Consider the following 17,960-nt stretch of genomic DNA (forward strand, 5'->3'; position numbering starts at 1 on the left):
CACCAGGAATGGTGGACAAATTTAGAAACTGAAGAAGAGGCACAAGGGGAAGTATTGAGCACTTATAATGACAAAAATAGATGTACCCTTGAGAAGATTGACTACACCATGGACCTCATTGCGAGTGTGGCGGTCCGGAAATAAGGGTGTCGGTCTCACCCTACCGGCATCCTTTCCGGACCACCACACTCAAACTCTGCCTCCCGAGGCCGTTGCACCTGGCCTGTCTGACCTGAAAAAGGGACTGTGATTAGGACGTTATCAATTACAAATTTCATTAATATCTTTTTTTTATTCATACAGTTAGTAAGGTCAAGATATAAAGGTTTAAAGATACCAATCCAAAAGAAAAGATAGCTTTCAGTTCTCTTTCATTCTCTTTACATCTTTTCCTTTCCTGAACAAACTTCAAATTGCCATTTTCTGTATGAACTTGTATATATGGATTGCTGTTTTCTTTATGGACTTCCATATATGTTTATATATATATATATATATATATATATATATATATATATATATGATCGATAATCACAACATAGGAATCTTGATCCTTGTGTGTCACTTATGCCACTTGGAATGTGAATCAAGATATTATATAAAATGGTTTGTTTTTTCCCTTATTGTATCATTCTCTGACAATATCTGTCTAACTCACACCTCCCATTCATCCAACATATATGTTCCCTTCAACTCAACAAACTTAAAGTTGCTGTTGAGCCGTATACTTGGATTAAGTAAAGATTGAGATTCCGATCACAAGCATCTCAATCTTCTGGTGGCCTGGTCCCAGAATAGTAAAAAGAATTAAGACCATTGATAGAATAGTGCATATGTCTCTCCCTCCTTACTCTTATCAGTTTCTAAAGTGACTTGGCTAATATCTCTCTTCATGCTACCTTGAGCCAATGCATTTTAAATTGTTGTATTATATGCATACAGCTGGGACAAAGTAACTGCTGCTCAGCAGGAGTACAGAGAGGGGTAGTGTGGTCAAACCACCTACGAAGCCCAACACTACTACTAAACTAGCAGTGATCCCAATCATAGAGGTGAAACAGGCACAGCCCAACAGGTATACTTCCTTTGCCCGTTTTGATAGTGTAGGCTGAAGGCAGGCTATATCTTCTGGAGGGGTGTGAGCTGACACAGTTGAAATGCAAACACCAGTGATACAGTGGTGATACAGTGGTGCCAAAGTCAGGTGCTTCCACAGTGGTGAGCCGGTGGTCGAGTCATATAGGCAATATGCTTTACTGGGTTGAGTCAACATTGAGAAGCAGGTAAGTGGTTCAAATTCATGAGTTAGGTGTGATCAAGCTGATTTGGAGATGTCTTACAGCGATAAACTGCGGTACAATCTGCTTCCTGACTTATGGGTTGCAAGGAGGCCCAATCCTGGTTCTCCAAAGGCAAGGTGTCGGACTTCAATTTACAGAAATATTGACTGCCATTTACAGAGGTCCGTCATCTGCAGTTCATAGGATTCTGTTCTGATTGGACATGCAGTTTTGGTCCACAGCTGTCTAACCCCAAATATTCCTTGGTGCTGGTTAGGGAAAAGAGCTTTGCTCTGCTTCGGAGCTCTCTGACTTCACATATTATGCAGAGGACTTTGGAATAAAATGTATCCCAAAAGAGATTTGATGAATCCTTCATGTCTTGAGGTTCAAAGACGAATCAAGGAAGTACAACAGTTCTGTCCTTATAGAGGTGAACAGCTAGCTTGCTGTCAGAGGACCAGTCAAGAATGCTATAACAAGTGTAATATGCCTTCGGAAGTCATGCACAGAGTGCTTCGTCTACATGAAGTAGAGAGGGCAGGAAGTTGCAGAGAGCCCTACCAAAAACCAAGATAGTGGAAACCCTCTCTCAGCCTACACCTCTCCTCAGGCGACTCTAACTCCACCACCTTACCATGTCAGCCTACTTCAAAAGGACTCCAGTGATCAGCACCCTGGTGCGAAAGTTGGTTTGTTATCTCAGGACTGACTTTGAAGCACCAGTGCCAGTCTACTCTGTGTCCTTCCCACCTATGTGTTTTCACCTCTCCACAAAGTCCTCAACTTTGCTGTCTGTACACTCTTCAACCATACACACATCACTGCCACCTCCCCAGCCCGTCGTGAGTTAGGCTGGTTTTCTATGAGACAGATGGCAAAGTATAAACTAATTCTCATCTTCTTCAAAACTATACACAGACTTGCCCCACCATACCTATTGGCCCATTTCACTCTCTCCCTACAATCATCCTCGGCTCACGTCCTTGTCACTTCTCATGCGCATTGTGCTCCCTCTCGTTTCTGCTTTCTTCCTTGCTTCCTTACTCTGGAATGCTGTTATTTTCCATCTCTGCACTACTCCCACTCAATCTCTATTGAAATCCAACCTTCCAGCTCTCCTTCTTTCTGAAGGACCACACATCATTTATCCCTCTCCCAATCCTAAACTCATCACTTCCTCCACTATACTGTTCCTATATTATGCCCTACTATCCTCGTCCCTGGTTCATGTTTGTACCTACCCTGCATCATTTGGTCTTATATCCACATTCTCTGGCCCATTGTTAAGGACACTGGTCCTCGGCTCTGTAAAACAATGTTAACATTTTTGTAAGCATTTTTATGCCAAACATGCATTGCTTTCTATGTAATTTCCATGAATAAATACTTATAAATGTGTTTTTTTCTGTATGTTGGTTTAAAACACCTTAAAATATACTGTACACAGAGCTTTTGGTATAGTGAGTTTTTGGAGATACACCAAAAAATAGGTGAAGAAGCTTGTTATATTAGACCCCATTGGGTTTCATTGTATGGTCAAGCTTCTTTCACAAAAGTGTGCCCAACATTTTCACAGTAAATATCATTTTTTATCAATTTCTTGTGACAGTAAATGTAATGCATTTCTTGGAACTAGAAGCTCCCACCATAATCAAGGTGGAAAGAGGACTAAAATCATATGCTTTGGAGGGTCTTTGATTTGTAATTGGAACTGGTTTAATTTGGATATCAGAGCAAATTATAAGGCATGAGGGCAAGATGAAAGGAGAGACTGTGTTATGGGTGGATTGGAAAGTGTGGCTAGACAGGCAGTTCCAGTATTTGTGGCAAGCAGGGATTCTGAAACATGAGCACTAAGGTTGTGCTCCATGAAGTACAGATAATCTTTTGAGATGTTAAATGGGACTCATGTGTACCATTATCTCAATATAACTCAGCAAGTCAAGTGCTTTATCCCGATTTCTGTGTTCAGCTTGCACGACACAGAATTGCATCCCGGAAAGACTGACTCGAGTGAGTCTCCCATCTGAGGTCATTAAACTGAATGCCATCAAATTAAGTCACAATAAAATCCTATTATAGCAGCAGGGAGAATTTGACAAGAAGCAATTTGAAGCAGAGGAAACGAAAGCTTGTGTTAGGAAAAAAAAGGTCCTATTAGAAGGGACGGTGATAATGTGTTAGGAGCTCGATACGTGTGCAGAAATGATCATGCAGATTGACATGCTAGGTTCGGCGAGAGGGGGGGCTGGGGGTGGGGTAACATCCATATAATTCCAAGTCACTAGAAATGGTAGCATGGGAGCAGATGGAAAAAGACAAGTGCGGATCGTTTTCACCAAGCCATTAAAAGCAGAAATGGGAATTTGATTCAATAACAAGATGGCTGTTCATACAAGCAATTCAACCATCTAATACTTTGCAGATCAATTAAAACCTTGCTTTTCACCTAGCCACCTTTGTCCAATCAATACTGAATTCGCCAGTCTGACTATTTTTATGTTTTTATGTATTTATTTATTTATTTTTATTTATATAGCGCGCAAGCAGCCCAGGGGCATTGAGGCGCTGTTACTTGCAATAACTTGGTTACAGGGTACAGGCATGATCGCGGTTGTTGACACATTATGAATACTACAAAACTTCATACTGTTGTTACCGATATAGCATTTGGTCATATATTACAACTAATATGATAGGTATTCGTGCTGGTGTGTCTGGCTTTATGTGAAGAGGATAGTATTCAGAGTTTTGCGGAAGGTGGTGAGGGATGCCTCACCTCTGATAGTGGCAGGTAAGGTGTTCCAGTGAGTGGGTGTGAGATAAGGGAAGCTGGATCCGCCTGCTCGGACTATTTTTACTAGTGGCACAGAGAGCATGTTGGTGTATGGTGATATGGTTGGCCTGGTAGTGGAGACGGGGTGGATCCTTTGAGAGAGGTATGCTGGAGCAGTGAGGAGAATGCACTTGTGGGTCAGTGTCAGGGCTTTGAATACGATCCTTTCCTTTATTGGGAGCCAGTGGGCTAGTTTTCTGGCCTCAGAAATGTGTTCTCTTTTAGCAATGCCTTGGGCTGCCCGGAGAGTGTTGTTCTGTATTACTTGTACCTCTCACTGGAACTGTATCATGCTCACTGTAACCAAGAGGCAAGTATCCCCATGTAACTAAAACAATTTTGTGTAACTAAGAAAATCTCATGCAACAGTGCCTCCATGCCCTTGGGCTGCCAGTGCGCTTTACAAATACAAATAAATAAATAAATAATGTAAGCTCACATTAACCAATTATTTGGGAGTTCTTCTCAGTTTCATACCTGCCAAGCGCTGCTTATATGCATTGTGTTCTTAATGCTTTACTTATGCTTAATTCAAATTCATTGTTTTGCTTGATGAATTTAGACCAGATATGTTTCAATTGTTTTTCTATTAAATGCATGCAAACTAGCTTCATAAAATCATGACTACTATGTGCATGTTGTATTCTTGTATCCTCTAAGCTCTTGTTGGATTATCGGTGATATGTCTTTTGCATTTCTCCAGATTAATGTTCTGTTAACCAAGCAGTGAAATTATTTATCTGAATTAGTGCTATTAGTCCGAAGGCAGGGTATTTTGTATGCATAAGATGCCGATTCTGCGCAGAAAGCTGTGAAGCAAATCACGGAGGGCTAAGCTGGCAGCGGGTTGGCATCAGCTGATGCCACCAGTTTTCCCAGATGAGTGACAAGCCGAAGTGCCCTGTGCTGCTCAAATAGAATTGCCTCCTTAATATTTAATGGCACTGTGTGACTCTTCCCCGAGGTTACCCTGCGTTGCGTAAGATAAGCAAACAACACTAATTCTTACAAGCCTGAGCGTAACCTGAGCTTCTCACTGAAAAAAGGGGCTGAACACAGGCAGCTTTTGTTTCAACGTAGCCAGTTTATGATATATTCCAAGTGTCTGCTGCCACGATTAAACAGCACTGCTGTATACACGATGGCTGCTTTCTGCAGAGAAGCTGAATTACTCACAGTTTAGTAGGAAGTGAATTGGGATAGGTCAGGAGAATGTACCATTTGTGAACACCCCTTCCTTTTACGTTCATGTGAGAGGAACAGCAGCAGAGACTGGTGGAAGTCGGCGCCAAAGGCAGGGCAGGCTGTGCATGAGTCAAGGCAGCTCGCAAAGCCGTCGCTTGCCTTTTCCTCCGCGATTCTGCCAAGCGTTTGCTCCTCCTGGGGGCTGTTACGAAAACTAACATGGTTTAATCCTCTAACTGCATGTTGGGTAATTTCAAAACCCACATGCCCGTCCCTTTTGTCAGTGAAATAAGTTACATCTGATGGACGTTTTCTGTGCTTTTATAGCTTAGCAATGAACGTCTGACAGGCGCGACCTTTCATAAAACAGCCCATACCACTGGCGTTCTGCCTAGAATGTTGCTGCGACACTATTTGTGATTGGTTATCTTTCTATCATGCATTGCTTCACAAGGCGAAACTGACTTTTTTTTTATAAATCTTCGATGGCTGGCTTCAATATTCTGCACTGTAAGTATTAATGTGCGAACGGGACGGGCAAGCTGTGATTCTGCGCTGTAGAATGGGACGCCCCTCTGCCAGTTGTTAATGTTGTAGAACATGACTGCTATGCTGCCTGGTAAAACTGTGCGTGTCTGTTTTCTCTACAGGTTGGTAATGAGAAGTGCCTTTTGCTGACATCTCAGCTGCTTGGACCCGCTGCTAGAGCCGCCTCTGCTTTTGCCTTGCTTGCTGCCAGCTGCACTGAGAAGACAGCGTACCCACCCCTGCACACGCACCTGGCATTCCCCTTTGCTGCTTTACCATACAAAGGAACCCTCTTAACAAGCTCAGAAATCTACTGCAAAGAGTTGCCCGGGGAGGAGAGAAAACGCCTGCTATCGAGCATTGCGCTGTTTCTGCCTTTGCCAAACTAATCAATACCGATTGCATCACCAAACCCAATTGCCAATCCTGCTGCACAGTGATTACCTTGTCGGGACAGTTTACATAGCGCAGTTTGGAAATTGTGTGTCAGCTAAGTGTCTGCCACGTTTTCATGGTTGCATTCTGGGCTCCGAGCTGGCACTGGGTTATTGAGTGCGAACTGCTACTTCGAGACCGTACTCATTATCTTGCATTTTAAAATCACACCTGCTCGATTTTACACTTTCTCGTCAAGCTAGCGCCTAGTTCCATGGAGTTCTACCCGGGCGGGCGCGCAAAGACACCGATGCCATAATTAATCAGCACTTTACAGATAGGAGAGAAGGAACGCAAGTGTTTTCGAGGTGGCGTGTTCATCGCTCACCCGTGCCAGCGCTTCACTGTACTTGACGTTTCACTGAACGTTTAGCTCCCTTTACACATTAAACATGGCTGTCAGCGTCGCACAGATGCGGGACACAAAGTGGCTAACACTGGAAGTGTGCAGGGAGTTCCAGAGGGGGACCTGCTCACGACCGGACTCGGAATGTAAATTTGCACATCCAGCCAAAAGCTGCCAGGTTGAAAATGGACGAGTGATCGCCTGCTTCGATTCGCTGAAAGTAAGTAACCTTTACTATCATTACGGAAAACGCTTTATACGAAAGAAACGCCGACTCGTGCAGGCATGATGGATTCCTAAACGTATGATGTGTTTCCCTTGCTTTAATGTTGGGGGAAGGATGTTGACAGATCATTTTTTTGGGGGTGGAGATGGAGTGACGGACTGTGTGGGAGGAGGGAATGACACGGCAAATAATTGCAAATGAAGTGAAGTGTGTGGCAAGGGCTCCCCAATTTTAAAACCCAAACACACGGGGATGAATTTTTGAGGAATAAAAATCGGTTAGCTTTTCAATCTAAGAGTCAAGTGTATGCACGATGTTTAAAATGAACTTCTTACAGTAGATGACACGAAGTTATAGTACTTAATTGCTTCTGGGCGCGGGTTACAAAGAGTTTACAGAACGCACGCCTTTTCTTTGCATTTGCTGTTGTCTGTAGTGCCATTTTTAATGTTCTATTTCGAGAATTGAATACATTGGTTTTCTCTGTGGGTTGTCAATGGAAATATATTATGGCTACTAAGAATGTTTAATATGTATGTGAGAGAAGTGCAAACAGAACCAAATCTCGGTTCGCATTAATGCTGTAGAATTCACTGCTTTTGCGAGTGTTAAAATGTAGGCAGCCACTTAAAGGGGCATTTTCGCACAATGTATTTACACCGTTGATTGTATTATGAAATAACCCGAATCTACCAAGTGAACCGATTAAAGGCACATTGAAGGATTCAGTCGTGTGTTGTGTGTGCCAAGTGACAGATGACAAATAAGTGTTATGCCTTCTTGCAAACATGCGCAGTCACACACAAAGAGGGCGTTGCCTTCTAGTTGCCTTTTGGTGTGGACCGCATAGAAATGATGACCCATTATAATAATAATTATTATAATTATTGTTACTTATTGCACCTGTCAAATTCTATGTCTATGTTATTATGTTATAATTGTTATTATTAATACCCATAGCACCTGTCAAATTCTATGGTTCTATAGTTTGAAAGGTTGTAGTCCAATAACCTCTATGTCATATTGAAACATGTACGTATTCAACTATTTATTTATTCAAGGTGTTATTTCGTTGTTTTTGCTGTCATATTCAGTAGTATTTTGGCTTTGCTGCTATTTCAAGACACTTCGGGCCTGATTTCTAAAAGCGTTTTACAATGGCGCAATCCCATTGAAAAATGCTTTATAAACCATGCCCTTTGTTGCACCTGTGTCTCACATTTGTGTGGTGGGTTAGTTCATTTGTGTAGATTTTGAATTTACCCTGGGTGGCACACCAGGAGGGGGGTGAGTCTGTATTTGATGGGGCTGCACTAGTTCTGGTACTTGGAGAGTACGGGCGAGGGAGGGTAAGCAGGTAATTCAGTGCCCTCCCTGTTTATATTCAATCAAGTTACAGTCTAGGCAGATATGCGAGGGGTCTACTCTATAGGTGTGGTTTGAAAAAAATAAATACATCTGTTTCTAATATTGCACCTCATGCCGGACTCCAGCCTCTAAGCTCAGTACTAGGACTGGGTACCAAACCCGTGTTGCTCAGTGCAGTTTTGTTTACAAGACCAGAGCCGTGCCCCACTCAGAGCAGTTTTGTTTACAAGACCAGAGCCGTGCACCTGAGTTATCATTCCCATCATTAAAGTCTTCTTTCAACAACTTCTTTTTCCAAAGTTTTGAGAAGGTTTGCTCGGTTCAGAGATAGCTTGAGTGTAAATCCAGTGTTGTGGGGCCTTTCCTCCAAGGCTCATGCCTTTATGTTTCTGACACTTGCACTTTTGTTCATGGTTTAAATTGCTGCAGTAGATCCCTGGATGGTACATCCAGAAGGACATCATTCTACATATACCATGGGTGTTTGCTCCAGTGGGACCAGTCTATGCTACAAAATTAGTTACATTTGATTTTATGCTCTGTTGGTAGTCAATAGAGGCCTCTTAATGCAAAAGCAATCAATTAATGTTCCCTTAGGGGCAATTTTGGCTAAATTATTTTGCCCCCTTTGGAGCCTGCAGGGAGTCCCTTTGAAAAGCCTCTCTGAATACTATTTCAGTAGTCCAAATAAGACATGACCGTCATTAACTTACAGTTCTTGGTAGCGGCTTCATAAGATTGATGAAATTGTTTGGATCATAGATAACTGAAAACGGTGGTCATTGCAACCTCTTTTATTTGTGGTAGGAGAGTGAGGCCTTCATCAAAGATTGATCCCCAGGATATTGACTTGTTACATCAGTACCAACGGGGTCACATAAACAGGATAGCTTTTTCATTGGTGAATCTCATCGTCACTTTTATCTCCGTATTGGTGCTCTTTGGACAGAAGTAGTTTGTTCTCCTTCATACTGTCCTGTAAAGACCAGACAGTCTGGATGGTCATCTTTGTTTGCCATTTTGTTTACCTGTAAAGATGGATCTGGAATTTCTAGATGTATTGTTTGAATACACAACCTTTTGGCACAAGTGGGTGTTAAAAAGCAACGGCAAGAATGACTATTCTCAAGAAACACACCATGCAAGGCATTTCTGAATGATTGAACTGCCCCAATTAATATTTCTTTGTAATTATTTTATGGGGCCAAGCAGATTCAATTTAAGGTGGTACAAGCTTGCTCCAGGAGTATTACTGCATCAAGGTAGTCTTTGGCCATGCATTTGGACAGTTGCTCTCTTCTGTCTACCACTGTAGATTGTATGCCTTTCAAAGAACACACCCACACACACACACACCTGTACTTTCAGTATCATTTTACATCTGTTTCAGGAGTTTCTGATATGCCAGTGAAAGGCTTATATCTTGGGTAGCATCTTTGTTAGTGAAATACATCTTCACTGTAATATGTGCACACTTATTGTTTTTACCTCATAGAAGATGATGGACGTTTATACCATTGTAGCGCTACTGTAAATTTGGCTTAAACGTTTTCCCACTAATATGGAGGTTTCAATGTGTGAAATAATTGAAGCGAATACATTTCTTTAGAACATACCGGGACACAGACACCTCGTCATTGCATAGATTTGAAAAAATAAGACATGTGCACATTCATGATTTGTCGTGCTGTGCCTCACGTCCAGTTGGTGGCACACAGATGTCAACCCGTCTGCAGAAGGACATTATTAGGATGGTCTTGAATTCAACAATTCTAAGGATTTCGAAACACAACCAGGTATTTATTTTGAGAACATTTTCGGGGGGACAAACCTGTCTTCAACAACTCGCGCCTTGAAACACTTATCTATAGGCGCTTGATATAAATGCAGTATCATATCATATCATATCATATACTAAGGGGGTCATATATGCCTCTACTTATTTGTCCCAATAACCATGAAACAATTGGGATTTTCCATAATGGGATACAAGATGTGAGGTTGTATATTAGTTTATCTTTAAATTGTGAAGAGAACAATTCCATCATTGCTCAAGACCACACATAGATCCACCACTTTGAAGTGTTCATTTCTGATATTGTACGAACAACGTGAAAAGGTTCACACAGGTTTTATGTCGGTTATATAGAGAGTTGGATATGTTCAGGGTGCAGGGGATAAAAGCAACCCCGGCTCAAGGTTACACATGCACCAGACAGACAGATAAGTGTCCCATAAGTAACGACACTCGCGTCCCCTGCACGCCTTATATACTGTATAACAGTCAGTTATTAGGAACGAGTTAAGAGTTTTTAAGTCTAACAGTTAATGAGAGGTATTCTGAAAGCAATTCAATTTTAGTGCAGTAAAGTATTTTTTAATCCAAATACAGAAGCAAAAAAATTAGAAAAAAAGTCATCACCTCAACACGTTTCTGGAATTCTCCCTTCCTCAGGAGCAATCAGCATACATGTCTCCTTATGTAATTCAACGTGGTAATCTACAGAACAAGTAGAACATTATTTGTTTTAGTTGCACATATTTTAATTAATTACAAAGTTTCTATGTGCAATATTGCGCATCATCTGTCATAACATATTCAGTAGTCATTCACCATTCACCTGGAGGGGGTCAGGGCCCGTGACCAAATAGTCCATAACATTCTCACTTAAGGTCAAATTCAAGAATGAACTTTTCCACAAATTGAAGATTTCCATCCTAGTAGGTAAAAAAGATGAAAGGAACGGTGTCAGTCTCTTCAATAAGACTCTATGGTTGGAAAGCCTCTGATGATTTTGCATAAGTAAGGGAATATATAGCCTTATCCTAGGTAAGGGCTAATGATGGGTCACAGTGTTAGGGTAAGATCTAGCACATTCAATACGTGCAGTGGCATTTAAAAAAAGCATCTGCACAGTTTAAATCTCAGGGGATTTATGTCCTAAAACGGACCAGTGGGAGATAGAGTAGAGTAGAAGTACTTGTTTAGGGGTCAAAGTTTTATCCCTACCTGTGAAACGTGCGAGATCCATTATAGAGAGGCAACATGGTGTGCCTACTTACCTACACAAGCTGCTGTTATGTCATTTAGAAAACCACATGGGGAATTGCCGTAATGTGATTCCAAAATGGGCACCTACTTAAATGTGTGGCAAGCCGCGCGTCATGACGTCACGACGTCACATCTATTGTATAGTAAACAATCGCTGCACGTTCATAATCATATGAAATGGTTATGATGTTCAGAAAACGGGTTATTTACCACTCGTGGTTGTATATAATGTGATAGTAACACAGAGGATGTCCGGGAGAAATAGCATATCTCAGATGGTATGTCTAACAATACCAATCAATACATTCGAATTAAATTATTTTTTAATAATTAGCCAATACTATAATGGGTACTAGAGGGTATGTGGGATTGTGGGATTGTTTCTCAAAAGCAGACATACATGACTTGAGTAGCCAATCCAAAAGAGCTAATTTCATGACTACCCGAGATTCTTGTTAAATTAAGGGGAGGCTCAGAGTTATTAGGAGGAGGCATCAGGGTATAAATAAGAGGTCAAGTCTAATGGGCGTCTCTATTGTGTAAATGGAAAAAACTGCTAGTCTCTGCTGGATAAGCCGGTTGAGGATACAAACCTCTTCGGATGAATGACCCAAATTTGCCATATTCACACTCTAATATCAGTTGTGTACCTTACCTTATTGTTGACAGGATTATAAATTGGACAACTTCTGAGCTTTCACATGTCATTTCCCTGTCACATATGTTCATGTTGTCAGACTAGTAAGACCCCCAGGTACAACTCCTCATTCATCCTATTTAGGGATAAGCAAGTCTAGTTTTTCAGTCCAGTAGAGTTCCCACTGGTCCAATTTCTTCCCATGGTTACTGCCTCTCTGGGATTTCGGAACTACTTCCAAAACAAGGTATCTTAACTGAGCAATAGTGTGCCTGTGTTCAGTGAAGTGCCTCGTGAATGGTGACTTGATATTTGTCGTACATATATTGCTCTTGTTTTCATTCCACCTTTCTTTGAATTTTCTTGATTTGAAAAGACTGGGGCTAAAATTAAGCTGAGTATCTTTGCCACAAGCGACACCAGTTTTGTAATTTATGTGCTTAGTTGCCGTGCAGGATTTTTTACGTGGGTCAAACGTCAAGAAAAGTCCAAGAAAGGTGACATTTCCAGCCTTCTGCTCTCAAAGGAAGGTGGGGTCAAAAGCACAATGGGTTAATGCACCTTCTGCAAATATCTGAGGCGGATTTACTAAACTCAAAAAATAGGACAAGACTAAAATAACTAAGCTAAAAGAACTAGCATGAGCACATTTTAAGCCAAGCCATTTTTGGCATAAGTTTTACTTACACTGTTTTTTTAGCTTAATAAATCAGTGCATAATATATATATGTATATATGCATGTATTTGACTTATTTACTAAGCTAAACAAATAGCGTAAGTAAAACTAAAATTACTAAGCTAAAAAAGTAGCATAAGTAAACCTTAAGCAATTAAGTTTTGCGTGAGTTTTACTAGTTAATCCATCTATGTGTGACCTGTCAGCAGCACATCCTATCACTGGTGCTCTGCTGATAGAGGTTTGCCTGCTGTGCTGGGGCATGCAGTCTCCTCACACCACCTCAGGAATTTGTCCTATTTGATTCTCAGTATAAGAAACGTATCAACACTGACCCCTCTGGTTCAATATTTTTCCAGAATTCTTCTCAGAACAGTTGTGAGCATATCGACAGCCAATGAATGCCATGGGTTACAAAGGCAAAAAAGCACAAAGCAAAGGCACAACTGATAGTTGTCATGCAGGCGCTTTAAGGGACATTCGATATTGTGTCACTGATTGTCCCACCAACGACCTGCTTTTTATAACTGTCTTTCAGCCCCCCAAATATTGAGGTTGTCTCCACCCCTGATGGTTTTTTAGCAGATAAACTTCCCTTTCAAATATACACTCTTGACATGCTCTCCCTCCTTACAGACACAGAACAAGTACATACATCAACTTAAAAAAAAATCTCTTCTTGCACACAAATCTAGTACTGTCGAGCAACAACAATATGCGCTTCTATCAGATGGAAACTAGTGCATCTGTGTAAGTCTCCCTAATGCATAGAGCACATTTGCATCATTGGGGCAGCGAGGGATCTGATTTTATTTCCTTCTCAAGTAATGCAGACGCCGTGCAAATAGCAGCAATGGAAGCACACACTGAAACATCACAGCCAACGCATTTCACACAGCAAAGTTGGGAGTGCAGACGTGGGAACATATTCGGAATGGGCAACAGCCACTGCGCAAGTTTCCCCCTTGTGCACAACAGGTACAAATCAAAACCAAAAGCAGCCATACACAATTCCCTCACACAGCAAAGTTTTCCCTCTCAGCCAGAGTACTCATCTTTCCGTCTAAGAAGGGAAGCATTAGTTCCAATGGCCACTAGAAAAGCATCTGGGCGCGGCAGCAGCAAGACATGCTCTTCACAAGCACAATAGCAACGGTAGCAGTTGTATACATGTCATTCCCAGCTGAGGCACTTAGAGAAGAGATATCGCATGTATCCAGGTTGAATAGAAGCTTTGCAACAAACACGCGCGCGCGTGCTCGCATGCAGGCCCTCTCTTTCACGCTCTCTCCCTCCCCTTGCACATAGAGCAGTTTTTTTAAATATGTATTGTCTCCTGTTCATCGTTAATGTAATTGACTTTTCAGTTACCCTTCAGTTTCCAAACCTTAAGTTAAAAACACAAGCAAAGGCACATTGGTTTTGTCAATGCATGTTTTAAAACCACAACTTGATGAAGCGACTTCCATACCAACTGAAATGTTATTTCCGGTTTAAATCTGTTTAGGGCCCACTAGTGCTTCCGGACTTCAAACTGGGTCTCTCTTCCCCCCTCCCCTTTGGTCGCTCGCTCTCTCGCCTGTTCTATTTCTTTCTCCACCTCTGCTAGTGCTGTACATTTGCCTAGCAGTAGAGCATGTAAAATATCCATTACAGGGTAGAGCCCTTACAGCCAGGGCCTGCAACCTTTGACTCCCCAGATGTTTCCGACTACAATTCCCATGATAGTTGGCTATTGGTTAGGGATGATGGGAGTTGTAGTCCAAAACATCTGGAGAAGCAAAGGCTGCAGACCCCTGCCTTACAGTGTACACTTGTGGTTTGTATTCGTGATTTTTCCTAAATCCATGTGCCACGTTCATGACGTCCCTGAAATTAGGTGCTCAGCTCTACGTTCTAAAAAGGTAGGCCGGCTTAGATAGCATCTCATATTTTGTGGGTAATAGCTCTGGAATTTCCCTATTTGTGAGTCTAATGTGCAAATACAGTTTGCAGTACTGAAAACATTATATTCCAGAAGGTGTTTCAGTCACCATCAAATGGTTGTATTCTCACTGCTTCCCTGATTCATAGCTTAAGTCAAAGTGCCTTGAGCTGCAAATGGTTCACAGGAGAGGTGCAGACACACAATGCCTATCGGTGAATAGGGGCATCGATCCCTCACAGAGAGAAAATGTCAGTCATCAGTAAATTGGCCTGTCACAGTGGAAGTGATTGACACGATTGCTTGAATGCTCTTTATAAAGTAACAGCTGCAGAAACAAAGCAGAACAGCCTCTCACGTGAAGTATCTTCTGATCTTGGATTTAAAGCACTGATGCACAATAATTTACCCGGATCATTGAATTCAGTATTTCTGGCATCCGGAGAAGCAGCGGGCGTCCAGGGGGGCATGATACAGAGGGTCGCCCAGGAAGCAGTTGCCCATGTTAGGTGTCACTCCATAAAGCATACTTGAAATTACAGTAAAACCACAGTGTCAATCTTGTGGCGGAAAGAGTACCGTGTTAAATGACCAACTCCTTCTAAAATATCGAAGACTGCTCAATGAATCTGGTTCCAGCCTTTTACTTAGGTTCTTAGAAATCAGTGACATTACTTCTAGCCCAGACATAACTTCTGTCACATTCTGAATAGCCTTATCTTAGATTTAAAATATACTACAGTCACTGTGAATACAGTGATAGGTACAATCCAGACAAATTGGGTTGCTCATAATGAGAAGGTTGTGTTCTAAAAATTGTGCTGCCCATTGTTGAACTGTGCTTTCAAGAAATAAGCCCTCTGATGTGCCAGTTCTCTACTGCACATATGGGAAGCAGGCGTCATGATGCAGCAGCACAGGCTTCCTGGCACCGTGTGTGAAAGAATGCACAGTGTGAGATCTGTGCCACCACAAGGCCAAAGAAGTCGAGACAAGCATCTCCCGCTATTGTTTTGAAGCAGGCCAAGGCGTTGGATAGCCTTGATATATGACTTATGGTTTTTCCTTCCGGAAATTATTTTTCCACTGGCCGATCATAGTGTAACCAGTGTCGGGAAACGGAAAAAAACAAAAATATTGAAATGCAGTATTATTTGTCTTATGTGTACTTTTAAGGATGTTCACTATACCAAATAAAAATGAAGCATTTGATATAATCCAAACTACAATGCAAATATAATATGTAATGTCTAAACATTTCTAACCATATGTATCTCGCCATGAAGATACAAATTTAGTTAAAGCGTTGTATGGCTACAGCAATACAATTGAATTAACATGGCATAAACAAGTAACTAGCAATCTGTAGTGCAGGCACTTTTAACTAACAAGCAATCTGAGGACATTGGCAAACAGCTCTAGGGATGTTAGATTGGGTGCACAGGGTTATTTTAACTCCAGTAGGAGATTGATACAGTCTGCGTGGTTTGCTAAATTTAGAACCGCCAAATGCAAACTAAATCGTTTAACAGGAGACCCCTTGAAATGGCAGCAGGACTCAGCTGTGCTGCTTCAGGCTTTGGACTGGTCCCAAGTGACACACGAAAAACAAAAACAGTTCCTGACTGCCGGAGATGAAAATGCAGTTCACTTGGATACATCACAGGGCGAAAATACAGCCATCGTTTCATAAAAACCTAGGGTATTTTTGGAATGAATGTCGATGTTCACGAGTTGGAGGGACGGTTGCATTTTGAATTCGGTATGAAAAATAAATATCTTGAAATGACAACCTTGAACAGAGCCGTAACCAAAAGTGTGGCCTATGGCATGGTAAGTGAATCGGGGTTACTGCCTGCTCGGTGCAGTGGTTCAGCTTGCAGTATTAAGCCATGCTTACACCTCTTATGTGTAGGCTTACTAATACAGAGCAGGATGTGTAATTAGAGCTTTACAAATTCTGGATGTGCATGACATGGCTTCCAAACTCTGAACGGGCTTCAAGGACTTGATCGCCGATGTCACGAAACATAATAAAACATTTAACAAATAATTAGGCCATCCTTACTCCCTTGATAGACCACACAGCTTTTGTGACACTACCACCTCGAACACCACACACCCCTTTTTTGTCTGAATGAACCTCTATGAGGGCACAGGTGTAGAGCAGTTGAGTCAGTGTTGGCAAAGAAGAATAGTGGTCCCACTTTCATATTTTCTCAGAATTTTAAATCCGCAAGATGTCCCTTCTATAGCTATCTACAAATTAGGGATTTTGTCATTCAAGGGGTTGCTCTCTGAGGAACTTCCCCCGCACAGTGTGGGATAACTGAGCATCTCATACTTTTATAGAAAGGTCAACAGAGCAAGTCTAGGAAATGACCCCGATTAATAAAGTGGAATGCACATAAAAGCAACGAGAATGTTATGGAGAGATTGTAAATCTCTCTGCAGATGGCCCAAACTCCGCAGATGGCCCAATGAACATGATTGCTGACCAAAGATAAGTTGAACCAAACTAAAGTCATCATTTTGTAGGATTGCTCGCCGCAAAACTAAACTACCAAACTAAATCCCCAAAACAGTGGAGTTTTGCGTGGAAGGAAGGATTTTTAGTCAGCAAGGACTGTTAAGACTATTGCCATTTGAGAATACATCATAAAGTTGGGAGGAGCACTGTTTCAGTTTTTTAAGAGTAAGATATAAATATCTAGCAATATGGCCCATCAATAATTTGTACTTACTACATGAGGTTAATTACCCCCTATTACCAGGAGAGATATGTATGGACTTGGGAAGGCCTGTCCTGAATGGGCCATTTCACACCACTGAACATGAATGTTTTGCCCAGATTATTCTTTCTGGTTATGATGCTGCTGGTCCGGCTCCCATCATAATTACTTATGTTAACTAGGGCCAATTCTTTTGTCATTTGTTTGGAGAAAAGAAATGCTAAGGATTCTCTATTGCCTAGTGTGCCCAAAGGGAAAATGGAGGGTGGGATTCCCAGATGTGTAGGGATACTACTTAGTAGCACAGTGGATGGTTATTTATGCGCATGTTTAGAACGTGCAGGACAGGCAATGGGTTGCGTTAGCGAATTGGCCTCTAAGGCCAGTAATATTGGGTGAATGGCTGAGGCGCCTTGGAAAAGCACAGCTAGATCAGTTTTGGCTCATCCTGCACCAGTCACCATATATGATTTGTTGAGAGATAGGTTCAGGGTGAGACAAGAAATAGGCTGGACACCCAAAAAAATAGTTGCCCACCCCTCGCCTCAAAAAAGGTGCCACCCCTCGCCTCACAACCCTTGACCTCTGATGATATCCCCAGAAATAATGTCATTTGAAACCACCCCAAAGTGACATCCCGGGAATCGATGAAACACAACCTTTCACCCCTTGACAAAACAGGAAGTGACATCAAATAGCATTGGTCCTAAGTACACTAAGAAAAAAATATG

The 17,960-nt window shown here is 41.7% G+C and overlaps 1 protein-coding gene across 9 annotated transcripts in view; it reads left to right on the forward strand.

Moving 5' to 3' along the window:
- The window catches only part of MBNL1 (muscleblind like splicing regulator 1), a 634,043-nt gene that overhangs the window by 119,545 nt on the left and 496,538 nt on the right, over nucleotides 1–17,960 (forward strand). For 7 of the 9 annotated variants that reach the window (XM_069618398.1, XM_069618400.1, XM_069618396.1 and 4 more), the window contains exon 2: nucleotides 5,955–6,833. The exons of 1 other annotated variant lie outside the window; for it this stretch is intronic. In XM_069618398.1, the coding sequence (XP_069474499.1) occupies nucleotides 6,660–6,833 (174 nt within the window). In that variant the 5' untranslated portion in view covers nucleotides 5,955–6,659. Of the gene's footprint in view, nucleotides 1–5,438; nucleotides 5,815–5,954; nucleotides 6,834–17,960 lie in introns of those variants that run through there. One more of the 9 variants, XM_069618397.1, reaches the window with a different exon arrangement.

The sequence above is a fragment of the Ambystoma mexicanum genome, chromosome 10, assembly GCF_040938575.1.
Source record: "Ambystoma mexicanum isolate Mex_15411 chromosome 10, UKY_AmexF1_1, whole genome shotgun sequence".
Taxonomy (NCBI): Eukaryota; Metazoa; Chordata; class Amphibia; order Caudata; family Ambystomatidae; genus Ambystoma; species Ambystoma mexicanum.